Here is a 14,337-nt window from a genome sequence, read left to right as displayed (position 1 = left end):
AACCAAAAGTATTCATTTGTTCAAAGAATGAGTCTGAATATATCAATTTCGTGTTTGTTATCATGGTCTTTGTCCCTGTCTTATTTGACAATTTGAAATAAAATGTTTCAGCATTACTTATGTTAAAACCTGAAAAGTATGAATATTTGTCGTAAACGGTTCTTGAGCTTTCTTTTGGAGGGGTTGCACAATGTTCCCATTGATTATAATTTAAAACATTTCTAGGTTGTGCAGATCTATGTAGAAAATGGTTACCATAGTGGTTGTAGCAATACATACTATCATAATTTGTAGAACCCTGCAAATAATCATGTTTGGTAAATTTAGCAGACATCACTAAGTCAGACATCATATTGTTTATACTTTCGAAGTCCCAATCATCAGCAAATGAGCTTGGTTTTACAAAGTCACTCAATGAGATCTTAATTTGGTGTGGATATTTCAGGATTTCAACCGGACCATAGATTTCGTAGTCAGTGTTGTCCCATGCTACCCCACCCGGTATAGGATTGGCTGTGAAGTTGACTGAAGAAAGTTCTCTTTTCTCGACGTGTGAAGATGTGTGTGGTTTGAGGATCAAGTTGATTTTCTGACTTGCTGTGTCCATTTTAGCATATTTTCCCTCAATGAAGCGTCCCAAAGTTAGTATCATGATGAGCCAAAGTATGAGGATAAATGCACCAAAACCCACCCAAAATTCGATCCATGGAGAAATTAGATATGTTTCTTTCAGTTGTTTCAAAAGTTCTTTAGCTTTATCTTTAAAGGTTTTTTGATGATGGCTGTGTCTTTGATTCACTGAAGCCTTCAGAGGAATCATCGAAGTTTATGAAGTAGCCGGATGCAGTTCTGTCAATTGTTCCAATTGCTTCAGGATTAATGTTCCTTGCATTATCATTTGGTACTTCATTATAGATTGGTGTGTCTCTGCTAAATGTTTTTATTTGGGTTTTCAGAGGTCTAAGTTCCATTGCATTGTTGCATAGTCCTTGTTGTTCTTCTGTAGGCGTTTCGAATGTGATTAGCCTCTTTGTTAGGACCTCTGTACTGGTAGCAAACCTTGGTGTTCTGCTACTTATGGGGAGTCCACTTGGCCTACTATTTGTTATCGGCCACATGATTGTGGTTTTACCAGGTCGATGTATACAACTCGGTTCTCCTTTTTACCAGCAAGCGGCGGTAGTACAACTGATCTTGTCCCGTTGACAGACAAGACAGGAACTGCTTTTCTGTAAGAAGGCCCAAATTCCTTCTTTACCGCGATCTTTTCTCTGACTAGATCCCCGACTTTTGGAATCCAGACAGGTCTTGCTGGGACAGGTGGTGGTTCTTCAGTGGTTGTTGGCTGTTGTTTCAACTTTATGTTGCTCAGGTCTTTTCTTGTTTCATTCAAGTCCTGCAAAATAGCCAAACGGTCTTTGATATCAAAGCTTTTTTCCTTCACCACTGAAGTTTAACTGTCAAGGTCAGAGATTAACATCCTAGTTCCAAATAATAATTCGTACGGACTGAATCCCTTCAGAGAATTTCTTGGCAAGTTATTTAGACTACGTTGGACACTTATTAGATGTTTGACCCACCCAGCTCCCGAACCTAATATCCTTTCTGTTATAGATAGCTTTATGCCTTGGTTTTTTCTTTACACCATCCCGTATCCCTCAGGAAGGAAGTGAGAAGATTCCCGCTGTGCTATGCTCATTTGGCCATGTTTCCCCTCAGGCTGGAGGGCTAGAGTGAAAACAATGGTCAAACGTAGCATGCTCTTAGCGTATATGCCATTTAGACTCGCAAATCTTTGTATAACAGTCCAGACGTCAGTCGAGTGCTGGTGATCTACATTATAAGTGGAAACTAGCCTGTATATGTTAATCGCAAGCCTTGCTTTTTACTGTTGTTTTTTTTGGGAGTGAAACAACACGGTATTACACCGTTTCTCTCACCACTGCGATTCCTGTTGCAGTTTGGGCAGTTTTTTACAAACATGGTGTGATGCAGGCTCATGCCTGGCCACCAGTACCTTGATTGTAATTCTTCCAGAGAATCTTTTAGTTTGAGGTGTCTGAGACCCTCGCCCATATGTGCGTCTGCGATTAACAAGTTTCTCCTGTCCATGTTTGGAATCACTCTATCCCCCACTCCAGGGATTCGAGCAAAAGGGACGAAGTTTGCATCGATTATGTATGTATAATTGAGTGGATAGTTGATCGGTAGTGCTGAGCAGTCGCCTTTTAATGACGTTTTCACCGCCAGCACTGTTTCACCGTCAATATACTTTAATGTACGCTTTTTTCTGACTACGGAAGCCGATTTAGTTGCTACCGCTGTGGCTGTCTCAGCCAATAAATTCCCTGCAACGTGAACGCCATCACGCTGATGACTCAGTGAGTGTGTCACGTGAGTCTTTGGTAGTTCTTTCTTTAAAAGAGCTATTTGTTCCCAAAGCAGTTTATGCTTTATTGTTGCATCTGTGTCATCTTTGTAACCGTTTTGAATCCATGTCTGCAAATCGTTGTTATATGATTTGACGCAGTAATATGAATCGGACACTATAAGTGTCGGGAATTCGCGATCCGCATTATCTAGCGCCATTTTCAATGCTATTATTTCAGTCTGTTGTTCTGAATTAGTTTCTATTGAGTGTATTTTTGTTAATAGAGGTCTTAGTTTACCTCCGCGCCACACTTCTTTTGTAATCTCACATGTGGGGTTGTATGCTTGTTCTCCCCAAACGGAGGGTTGAGCATGTCCGTCTGTATAGATTACACAAGCGTATTGTCGTAAGGGCAGAATGTCGATTGGCAGAGGGAATGTTCTTACATATTCTAGATTTTTTAATTCCTCTAGTTCTGGATCAAAGTAGTAGTATACTTTGTCCGTTGTAATTGAATTCACCCATTGTATCCATTCCGGATTCAATGTTGTCGTTGGTAAATTACATGGTGTTGTTAATGCCTCAAAGGCTGATTCTGCTGTTCTGACTGTGATACGTCTACCGTCAGCTTGATCTTTTTCTCTAGCTATTGCGGTTTGAACTGCATGAACAATTTTTTCTATAATGCTGAATTTCTGTTCAGCTTCTGTGTACAAGTATGATTTGAATGCAATGTGTACCTTTTCTCCCTCATTAGAGGTCAGGTATGTGAATCCGCATCTTCCTGGGATGACTCGAATCACAAGATTGCGTGTGTTATCACGTGTTTCTAATTTTGTTTTAATTAGCATGTCTGTTTGTAAGGATCTCAAAATTTCTGTGTGTATTTGAGTCCAATTGGTTCTTTTAAAATCTGGTTTTATTAGATCATAAAGGGGTTTGACCCTTTCTGCGTAATTTGCAATGTATGTTCTTCCGAAATTTAGGAAGCCTAGAATTGACTGTAGGTTTTTTAGTGTTCTAGGTGCTTGGAGTACGGCACATTTCTCTAGAAAATTGTCAGCCAGGCTTTTGCCTTCACTTGATAATTCATATCCTAGGAACAGGACTGTCAGATGGGCAATTCTGGATTTTTTAAAGTTGAATTTGTAACCCTCTGCTGCGAACCCAAGTATTATGGTGTTCACTCTCTTCAAGTGAGTCTCCAAGTCATCATCTGTTAAGTATACGTCGTCGACATACGATAATGCTTCGTCATCATATGTTTGTAGTAATTCTGTTGCTCTCGCTGAGAATACTCCCGGGCTGTTCTTGTACCCCTGGGCTAACCGACAGAATTGTTTTTGAGTGCCATTTATTGAGAATGCAGACAAATATCTGCTCTCTGGTGCTATGTTTTGACAAAAGAATCCATTAGAGATGTCTAATGTTGTTTTGTATTTTTTGCGCACTATGTTATTCATTAGTGCAGCACTATGCGAATTTTGCACTGCAAAAGTTTTGCAACATGAGTTAAGGTGTCGGTAATCCAAAACTAGACGATATGAATTGTCTGGTTTGGAGACCGGAAACAAAGGGTTGTTCATTTGTGAGGTGCAAGTTTCAATCACCCCCTGGTATTCTAGCTGATCTAGGATTTCTTTTACCTGTTTTTTAGCTTCTTGCTTAATTGGGTACTGCCTCTGTGCAGTAGGTTGTGATTTTAACTGGATTTTGTGAGGAGGAGAGTCCTCATCCCATCCTACGTGATTTTTATATAAAGCAGGAGCTAGAGCTACTGCCCACTTTCTAGCAAGTGTGTATTTTTTATGAATTGGGATATGGTTTGAGAAGGCAGGCATAATTATTTCTTCGCCATGAGGGCACTCCCTGACAAACTCTGGTGGCCAGTCTTTTTCAGCTAGAAGGATGTCATAGCCCTTGGAGAGATTATCCCAAAATAGTCCCCTTATTTTTCTAGTCTTATCCCCTTCTATACGTAATGTTATTTCATATATTTTGTGAGGTTTGCTAACTCTGGTGTCTGCAGTTTCCACTTGAAGATATTCATTCGTGTCCACTGTCTCCAGATGATTCATAAGGACTTTGCGAGCTATGCTCACTTCTGCTGCGCTGTCTAGCATTGTCTGAGCCCATTCTCCGTTTTTCAGTTGTGTCCTCAGTATTCTCGGCATTGTTAACTACCTTGATACTGGCTACCTTCTTTTTTGGAAATTGTAATTTCTTTTTTAGATGAGCAGGTTCCTTGTCTTTGGACTTGGCGTGCTCTTCTCTTTGTTCTGATCGTCCTCTTCTTTCCGATTTCTGCGAGGAAGTCTGAAAAGATTGAGAGGGACGTGTATCAATGTCTTGATATCTATCAGGCTTCTTTATACTATCCCTATTTCTAAGGTTATATCTTTTCCCAGAGGGGTCACTCTGGGGTGACCTGTGTCTTTGGTTCGGAGATTTTTCTCTTCGCCTAGGAGACCTTCCTCTGGACTGGAATTTCTTTTCTTTAGGATTGGATTGTTTGTTTCCATCCCAGCTCTTTTTCTGTGATGTTGAATTATTATTAAAAAATATTTTTTCAGGACTTTCAATCAGTTGTGGTTTTACTGGTATTCCACCTAAACTATCTCTGCCTAGTTCCTCATAGGATTTTTCTATGATTCTGGCAATCTCAGCTGGTTGGTCTGCTATATCTGTCTCCTTTAACCTCTGGGGGATCGCCACGTTTGCTGCTTCTCCCTTTATGTTGGCTAATAATATAGCCGAGACCTGCTTGAAGTCATTTAGTAGTTTCATACCAAGAGTTAAAGCGGGTTCTGGACCATATTCGTCTTGAATTTGTTTTAGCACATCTGGTATTACCGAAATGGATGGAACACCGTGCGTTTTTGTGTAAATGGAAGCAAAGACTGTACCCCAAGTGTCACAGTCCTCCACGTGTGGTGCGATTCCCATTGGAAGACAGATAGTCAGAATCCTGTGTTTTTCTAACGGGGTGGTGTCTGGAAACACAGCCTCTATTTGGGTGATTTTTTGTGCTAACCAGAATTGTATTTGTTCCCGTTTAGCTGGTACTTTACCTAGGCAGGATTGTATGTTCTGTGGTGTAATTTTATTTGTGTTCCCCTGGTGAGGGGTCAGCTGTGGAATTTTAATTGCTGGTTGAATTGTTGAAGTCCGCATCACATACTGGACTAATTGTCTATGTATTTTTATTAATTGTTTTAGTTGTACTAAAAGATCTGCTGCAGGCATTCTTTCGAACTCTGGATGTGGTGTGTATCCGGCTAGGACCGGCCACGTTGCTCCTGGTCTACCTAAAGGACCGAGCCTGGTGATGTGATTATTATGTTTTAGGGCGCCATTAAATAAGAGCAAATGCTCTTGAAATTTAAGTGGTACTTCCACTTCCTCGAAAGGAGTGTACATTTCAGGAGGTTCCTCTATTTTGTAATAGTGGAAGTACTTTGTTACAGCATTTGCTGCTGGAAAATTTATCCATGAATAGTATACCTCTGTCTGCCGATATTCGTGTGCCTCAATTACGAATATGATTGTGCCACCTCTAGGTGTCAGTCCATTTTCTATAAGTTTTAAGGTTATAGATTTCCTTTTGATGACCGGGATTAGTATTATATCCTGGTCTGCTTCTTGCAGTGCAGTATCAGCTGCTGCGAGTTCAGTTGCTAATCTAACTGCCTCTCTTTCATCATCACTGTCTACCATTTTACCGACAGGATGGTTACTTTGTTTGTTTGCAGATCAGGTTTCTTATGGAAACAAAGATTAGATGCACAATATTTTGGAACGGTGTATCCTTCAACGTTGACTAAACCAAGTACCATACATAGGAGTTTCTTCCTGCGAGGTTTGGCAGATATTACCTTTTACCCACTCCAGACATCTTTGGAGTATTATGGGGAAAAAGGGGTCTGAGTGAGAAAGCACGACTGAGTTACTCTAAATGTCTTACGTTAGTTTTATCGCCCTTCCAAACGCGTTGGGCGCCATGTAGTGTAGTTCCTATTATCCCAATAGGCTCTGCGCATTGGAATAATACCTTCAATAGTATAGGCCTAGACCAGACGTTAACTAGGTCTACTACTGTCGATATTAGACTTAAAGTTTTGGGTTTGCCAGCTAGCTCAGAGTTCACTAGAAACTTTCTCGAATAGGCAAGGAGGAGTTGAACCTCCCTGGATAGACAAGAAGGGATTTAGTTTCTGACAACCATAGAACATGACAACTTTGCTCTCCCCTAATCAAGAGTATATCTCTAGAGTCGTGTGAACAAAAGGCAATTTATTTTACTCAGTCAGTACGTGCATTCTTAGTCTCATCAGATTGTAGAGAAAAGGAAGAGACGGGCGTGTTCAATAAAAAGGTGTTATTTATTGATCAGTCTCTTTTCTCATACAAGAGAAATGGATCGATATTATCGCAATACTTATGGTTAAGTAAAGTGCATACATTAAAAGCAAAAGTATAAAATAATACTGTAAAAACATTGATATGGTTTCTAAGCCATATGAAGGTTTAAAATGAATAAAATATATTACATACACATATACATTTGACTAATCGTACTCAACTGGTGTTTCTAACTACGCCTACCCCGTGTACCTGACCTAAGCCTAATACGTGGGCGGGAATAGAAAGTTACAGTTTAAGTTAAGTTTGTTTTTGCCAAGTGACTGACTAAAGAATTCTCTGCAAGGGGTTATTCAGTTCTGTACCTGGAATCTAGGATGGATGAGGGATGGTATCTCTCGTCTCTGGTCTCGATATTCCAGGCTGCCTGCGAGGGCTACCCGGAAGCGCCGGAGCTGGATTTCTCGGCAGGAGAAATAGGCAGCTGCTCGTTCTCAGCGCGTCAAGAAGGCGGGGCTGCGCCAGCGGGGTCTGCTCTGCTCTGGGCTTCGGCAAGTCTGGCTGCTCCGATCTCGTCACCACCGCGTGTCTTTGCATAGGGCAATATCGGTAATATTTATACCTTTAAGGTGCCGAGATTGACGTAAGGATGGACATAGATACGTCAATAAAGATGTCATACGACCAGGTCGTTAGCACATTCTTTTGCTGAAGTTCTCGGTGAAATCAAAACAATGGCCGCAGTTTGTTAACCAGAATAGGGTCAGGAATAGGGGGATCGATACAGAACCTATAGGAATACATCACATCCTGAAATAGTTTTTCATAAACTCCTTTGAATACATTGAATTTGCCATTTGATTCTTCACGCAAAAAATTATGTTACTTGGGAACGTTGTGTTTTTTGTTATAGTTATTACCCTAGATTCCCAAGGATCCTTAGGTCTCCCTTGTTTAAATATTCTGTTTGTCTGAGACTGTCCATGCTGCTGCCACCAGGGGTTGATTGTGACCATTGAGGAGATGATTATTCAGAGGTCTTCAATCTGCTTCCTGTTTATAAATCTAAAGCTTGCAACTATCTAGACTTTCAAAACACAAATGCCTTGAATATATGACCAGTTGGGGATATTCCTTAAACTTGTGGTCAATTTGGAGGTGTCTCTGTGCTTTTCTGCTAAATGTGTCCTATGAAAACATCACACGTTCCATAAAAAGATGTCTTTGTTTTACCCCATAATATCTGCAAGTGGTGCCTGGGCTCCAAACACGACTCTCCTACCGGCGACTCCTGATCTCTGGTGCACCCAAAGCAGTCAAGGAGTAAGAGGCCAAGTAATTTAAAGTCACAGCCCACAGTGGCATACCAAAACATTCCATCACTCCCCTAGGTATGTCTCTTTACAAGGAACAATATCTCAAGAGATCTTCCGACAATATTTTGTTGAAAGAGATTCAGCCGGAATTCCCTGTTCTCTCTGTTGACCCCAAGCAGGCCTTCCATGTGGTCTTTTTTGAATGTTCGGGACATCTCCAGCATCTTCTGGGACACTCCCCAAGAGCGGACCTCATCCAGTGGGTCTTACCCAGCACCTCCCAACTCCACTTGTCTTCAGACTCTGTCCTCAGCAGTTAAAAAAAATCGTGGCCCAGGATGCTAGCCTTTGTTTTTCTGACAATGTCCATGCTGCTGTCCCATAGATCGTCAAAACAGTAATCTGATGGTGAGCCTGGAGAAAATAATTATTTAGAGGCCAACAACGTCCTTCCTCCTAATTGTTCTGAAGCTTGCAAATATCTCACAACACAAGTGTCTTGGATATATCACCAGAGGGCAATATTCCTTAACCTTTGGGTCGCCTCTCAGAAGTATGTTCATTCATAGCAGTAGTGCAATGAGCAGATCTATTTGACAGAAATCTTGCCGCCTTCCTCCGCAGTTACTGAGCTTTCGCTTCCCGTCAACAAGGCATTAGGGTCACCTTTCCAGGCTGCCTCGGAAATCACTTTTTTGTTAGACGAGCAGTACATAGACCTATTGCCATGTGGCATAGACCTGCCTTTGCTGTAAACACTCTGCATGATCAATGCTACATGCCTTCTGGCTGCTGTGTCCGGAATCTGTGGGAATTTGTGAAACTGGCCATTGTCTCTGAAAAAAAATGGAGTAGCTCTTAGCCATCTTGGTTCGTGCAAGTTTCAATGCTTCAAAGCAGATCTAGAATTGTGGCCTAGAGTATGTTGACACTGCATCCAGATCCATGAGTGCAGCTTGGATGAGTTCCTCTGGTTTCTCAGATGTCCTGGCAACCCTCAGGGACATGACCTTCAAAGCATCCTCTGGCAGCTCTGCTGTTTCAGGCCTCTCTGACTTTCTCTCCCCAAATTACATCACCATCTTTTGCTCAAGAATTTGGAGGGAGAGATTCTTCAATTTTTCCCATTTTCCTCCCAGTTGGGAGACAGTCGTTGTAGATATATTGGGTCATCCAACTAATGTATAAGGGATATGCCCTACCCTCCTCCTCCCTCCCACAAGACAGTCCTCCGTTTTGGTCACGGTGTCTTTTTTATGAAATATTTCAGGGTGAAGGCTCCCAGTGTTTTCTTCCTGGGATCCTTTCGACGCGTCTCACAGTTGCCCGGTGCCTGCTGCGTTTGATCAGCTGTGTCTGCGTGTATGCCGGTACCTGGTTCGAAAAGTACTTTTCGCGTCGAAAGGATCACAGGAAGAAAACACTGGGAGCCTTCACCCTGAAATATTACATAAAAAAGACACCGTGACCAAGTCCCTGCATAAAATTCACTTTATAGAGGTGCCCATGACATGTGGGCTGAAATGCTCCACGTTGAGTTGATTGTTCAGGCTCTTCTAAAATAAGAGCCATGAGGTCTTGATGAGAACTCCCAACCAGTTGGGCGTTCGAAACGCGTAGACCGCTATTTTGTACACCATAGGATCTCAAAAATAGGCATCATTGTTTATAAAAATACAAGTATCAAAAAAAAATTTTTTCTATGCTTTTGTATATAAGGTTTTCTGAATTTGTCCATGTAAATAGCTTCTTGTGTCCTGGTGTGAAAGTCACAGTGTGAGTGTGTAATGTGTTGAATGATTGGGAGTAAATGTCTTTGATTGTATATAGTGATAGTCATCATTCATTGAATAATGTGTGTGTTTTTGTAGATTGTAGGGATGTAAAATTGTGCAAATGATATAAAATAATTGACAAATGTATTTTCAGTGATCTAATAAAAATAATGATTTATTCAGACTGAATTATACGTCTTGGACACATGTTTGGTTCAATTCCAATGTGCTGTGACAAATAAGTTGAATTGAGGACAACGGTATTGGCAATTGTTCAGTTTAGTGTTAGGTCAGTGGCTTGGCCTTACTGTTGGGAGCCCGTACCCAGTAGTGTTTTCTAGATGAAAGGGGCATGGGGTTTCACTCCCTTTGCTTCTTGGTCTCCAGGAATGCCTTTAATCTAGAGTACATCCTTGATCTTCAACTTCCAAATTTGTTCTTTCAGCGGGGCGAGTTCAAGATTCTAAACCCGAGCCAGGCCTTGGAGTGCCTGAATGCAGGATGTTGCTTTGGGTCCTTGGACCACCAGAACGCCTGCTTCCACCTTCCAATTCTCCACACCGACAATTGGTGCCCAAAGTTCACTTTGGGATCCCAGCACTATCAGTTCACGATCTTGCTTTGTGGGCTCACAACATTGCCTCATATTTTCACAAAAGCGCTGACTTATGGTGACTTCAGTGAGGCGGTCAGGAGTCCATGTGTTTCCATATTTAGATGACTGGCTTCTGAATGGACAGTCCTCCGTGCTCTTCAGCGAACAACTTCAGTGCATAATGGTTCACCTCCAGAAAAACTCAACACTGAAGGAAGCCATCACAAGAACTGGGTTCAACAGGGCCTGCATGTAGGCTTTTCCTACTCCTCAGAGAATTGTGGATATTCAGGAGATGATCTTAAGACTTCTGACTCTAACAGTTCCTGGTTCTGCAGGTGATGGATGAGGGCGCTTTATTAGAGTCGGAGGTAGTAGCTCGAGCATCCAGGGCTCCTCGTGTGAACATCGTCCGATCGACTCACCGAGATCTGTACTGGTGGATGGAATCCTCCATCCTAGTGTTTGGTTGCCTATTGATCCATACACAGGCACAGGTTGCCATAGTCACAGGTGCTTTTCGCTTTCTGGAGTGACAATCTGGGCTAAATTATGAAGTTAGGCTTTTAGTACCTGCAGGAGCAGCTTCTGCACATAAATGTACTGAAGCTGCGGGCAGTCTGACTTACCGTGGCGGCATTTATTCCTTTCATCTCTTCAAACACCATTCAAATTTTCTTGGATGGACTGCAATCCATTATGTCAACAGAGAGGGTGTGATGACGTCATGGAATCTGTGTTGGGAGGCAACTTCCTGTGGCAGCTAGTGCAGCAGTAGGGTAATTTTCTCAGTAGTACCTTATCTTGCAGGCTCCAGGATCCTTCGCAGTGAGAACAAATGCTCAGCTGCCTTTCACTGGAAGACCGCTAAAGGGAAATACAGCCCTGTGTGCCGGAGGCACTCTTCTCTGGATTGCGGTGTCAATAGACAGATCTTTTCATCATATTCCAGAGCAGAAAGTATCCACAGTTTTGTACTCTATTCTTCTCTCTAAATGGTTCTTTGGGGAGTGCCTTCATGTTCAGCTCTACTTATGACCAATGAAAGGTGAAGGTGGAATCCAGACTGTCCCTGATACACCAATCTGTTGCCACCCAGTCCCTCTCCCTGTCCTGCACAGTGTATATGCTCTCACAGCAGAATGGTCAGGTCTTCCAGCCTAATGCCAAAATGCTACTACCGCTATTGAGTTGTCACTGCTAGAATTCTTTTGCCAGCATGTTGAGCTTGTAGGCGTTTTCTTGTTGGCAATAAAGCCAGCTCTAAAAGCCATTGACTCCTGTCGCTAGACCTGATGGTATCCCTTTAAATTCCTCTTTTCCATTTTCTTGCAATTCACACTGTCTTTTGCATTGCAAGGTCTGGCTGTGGTTAAATTTAAAAGCTGTTTGGTTGTCCTGTCCGCCTACATGTGACTTCCTGACCAGCCATCCTTGTTTAGATCTCTATTTTTGGCATTTGCAAAAGGTTTATTTTCCTTGTTTCTGCCCGCTCGGGTCATTGTTCCTTAGTGCTATTTGAATTTTATTTACTTTTACTGTCTTCCTTGTCTGAGAAATTGTACAGTTGCCTACTCAGACAACTTCACGCCCTCGTTATGCATTAATCTTTAACCACTTGGATGCTAAGGTACATCCACCTCTTCCCATTGACTTTCCATTGAAATCAATGGAAACTCCATGACGAGTTACCCTTGTCATTAGCACTGAAGGGGTTAACTGGTTTTCACCATGTTAATCTGTCATACCTATCCAGCCTTCCCAATAAAGGTGGTGCCTGGTTTTTACTTTGGTCAGGTCATTATCGTTTCATCCTTCTCATCCCACCAAGTAGTTGCCTTGAGTGGATCACAGCTCAGCTGTGTCCTACTAGATCAGTTGCACTTGACTGGGCAGAGTTGATGACCAGCTTTTCGTGGACTTTTTAGGAGCAAAGAAAGGGAAGCTGGTGACTAAAAACACTATTTCTCATTGGGTCATCTTCTGTAACAAGATCTGTTACACCTTTGCCAAGAAAGATCCTCTCATTCGTGGACACTCTACTATGGCTATGGCTGGGTCCACATCTCTTTTCATGGGCTATCTGTAGGCGGTCACCTGGTGATTCCTGCATATTTATACCCAATGTTACCACCTCACAACACATGCCTGCAGGTGCGGGTACATTGCCACATTTGTGTTGCATGATTTTCTTGGTTAAAGTGCACTCTTCAGTCCCACAACCTGGGGATGTTCTGCTTTGGGGCTTACTCTTTGGGAAAAGATTCTGCAGGAAGTTGTATCCAATAGAAGAGGTTACTGTAACAGTTTCTCTCTTCCCACAGACTCCTCACTGCCCTCTCACCTCTCCTGTCTGTTGAGTTAGTGTAGTGAAGAATAGAAGAAGAATATCTTAAGGTATGCAAACGTATGTGCTGTAATTGTCTCTGTTGTGGATGCTCTTTCAGTTTCTCTTCACACGCTTCGATGGGACTCATAAAAAGTACCATGGACTGACGCCAGTTGGCACCTAATATTAGTGATGTTGTAATGTCTGGCGGGCAAGGTCCCAGCTTAAGTTGTGTGGCATCACCTGGCAGTGTTTGATTGCTTTTGCTGGGGAAAAGTTTTGAGGACCAACCTGATGTCTTGTGCAGATATTGTTAAGCTGAGGAATCTGTTGGAAGACCATTTATCCACCAAATATATTGTTACTGAATGTAAGTAATTTTTTCTTCTTGTCGCGACAAACTATAACTTTCTTCAATAAAGTGGATGCATGTCATTAAGTGAGATATTCTCTTTTTTAATTTCACAGCCGGGAACAGTGTCGAAGTGGATGAGTCTTTATTCCAAGATATGGACGACTTGGATCTGGATGATGAAGATGACCCAGACTTTAATCCTGCTGTATTAGACAGTGACTAACTCATTTCTTGGACTGGCACATTCTTGGAGGCTGGAAAGTCACAGCATCTGTGACTATAACTAGCTTGCTTTTTCTTTTTTACAAAAACAAGAAAAAAGTTTTAATTTTCAGGAGAATACTCTTCTGACTATCCATCACTGTTGCTTAATAAATCTGCTTAATAATCTGGGCTGGCATCAAATGGATCCTGTTTTGCAACATACCTGTCAAGATCCTTCATTGTTTTATCTCTGAGGTTCCACCTTCCCATACACAATTTATAATTTACAAGTTAAGATTTATCTGTGTCTCCAGGTAGGTTAACGTAGTAGGCATATTAAGTATCCTTCTTTAGCAAATCAACGATTGAGAAGATTGTTTTGCGCTACAGCCACAAGTGAGCCATTTGTACCAAAATCACATGTTTTATTTTCTGGTCTAAGGAAGTTGTGCATTGCCCAAGAGTTCATACTCTTGGAAGTGAACATTTTCCTCTTTGGTCCACCAACAATTGGCACTAAGACGGTGCTCGTTCTGAACCACTGCTAAGTTGTGGGAATTGCATTGCCATCTTATCAATTGACCAATTTTATTTTTAGGATTGTTGCTTATCCGGTCATAGAGGCTATTGAACCAAGACTGATGCAATCCTATTAGTCGTAAGTCACACAGCAGCCTTGACCAGTATGCATAACTTGCTACGTAGGTAGACCTATTGAACTGCTGTGATTTTGACTGGATACTGGTGCATCTAAAGACACACAACCTCTCTAAATTGACTAATATCTATTTGGCTATGAATATTTTTGTTCTATCTTTAAAATAAACGTGACTGATTTGACCCATGTAGTGCACAATAAAATTCTGAGCGAAAGTGTACATTTCACAATTACATTGGTTCCTTGAGTGAACTGGTTGCTCACATTTACCATTTTGTCAAACATTTTAACAGTTGACTTGATTTGCATGCTGGGATTTAACATTACTATGCAGTTTTTTTGATAACGTCCTATGTTGTAAACTGTTTAGAT

General features: G+C 41.7%; 1 protein-coding gene across 1 annotated transcript in view; it reads left to right on the top strand.

Annotated features, from left to right (window-relative positions):
- RWDD1 (RWD domain containing 1) overlaps window positions 1-13,496 on the top strand; it is a 130,977-nt gene extending 117,481 nt beyond the window's left edge. Inside the window, exon 7 of the mRNA XM_078648532.1 lies at window positions 13,217-13,496. Coding sequence (XP_078504658.1) covers window positions 13,217-13,326 — 110 coding nt within the window. The 3' untranslated portion in view covers window positions 13,327-13,496. The remainder of the gene's footprint in view (window positions 1-13,216) is intronic.
- The last annotated feature ends 841 nt before the right edge of the window (window positions 13,497-14,337 follow it).

This window comes from Lissotriton helveticus, chromosome 6 (genome assembly GCF_964261635.1).
Source record: "Lissotriton helveticus chromosome 6, aLisHel1.1, whole genome shotgun sequence".
Taxonomy (NCBI): Eukaryota; Metazoa; Chordata; class Amphibia; order Caudata; family Salamandridae; genus Lissotriton; species Lissotriton helveticus.
This window is presented reverse-complemented; position numbering and strand designations above follow the sequence as displayed.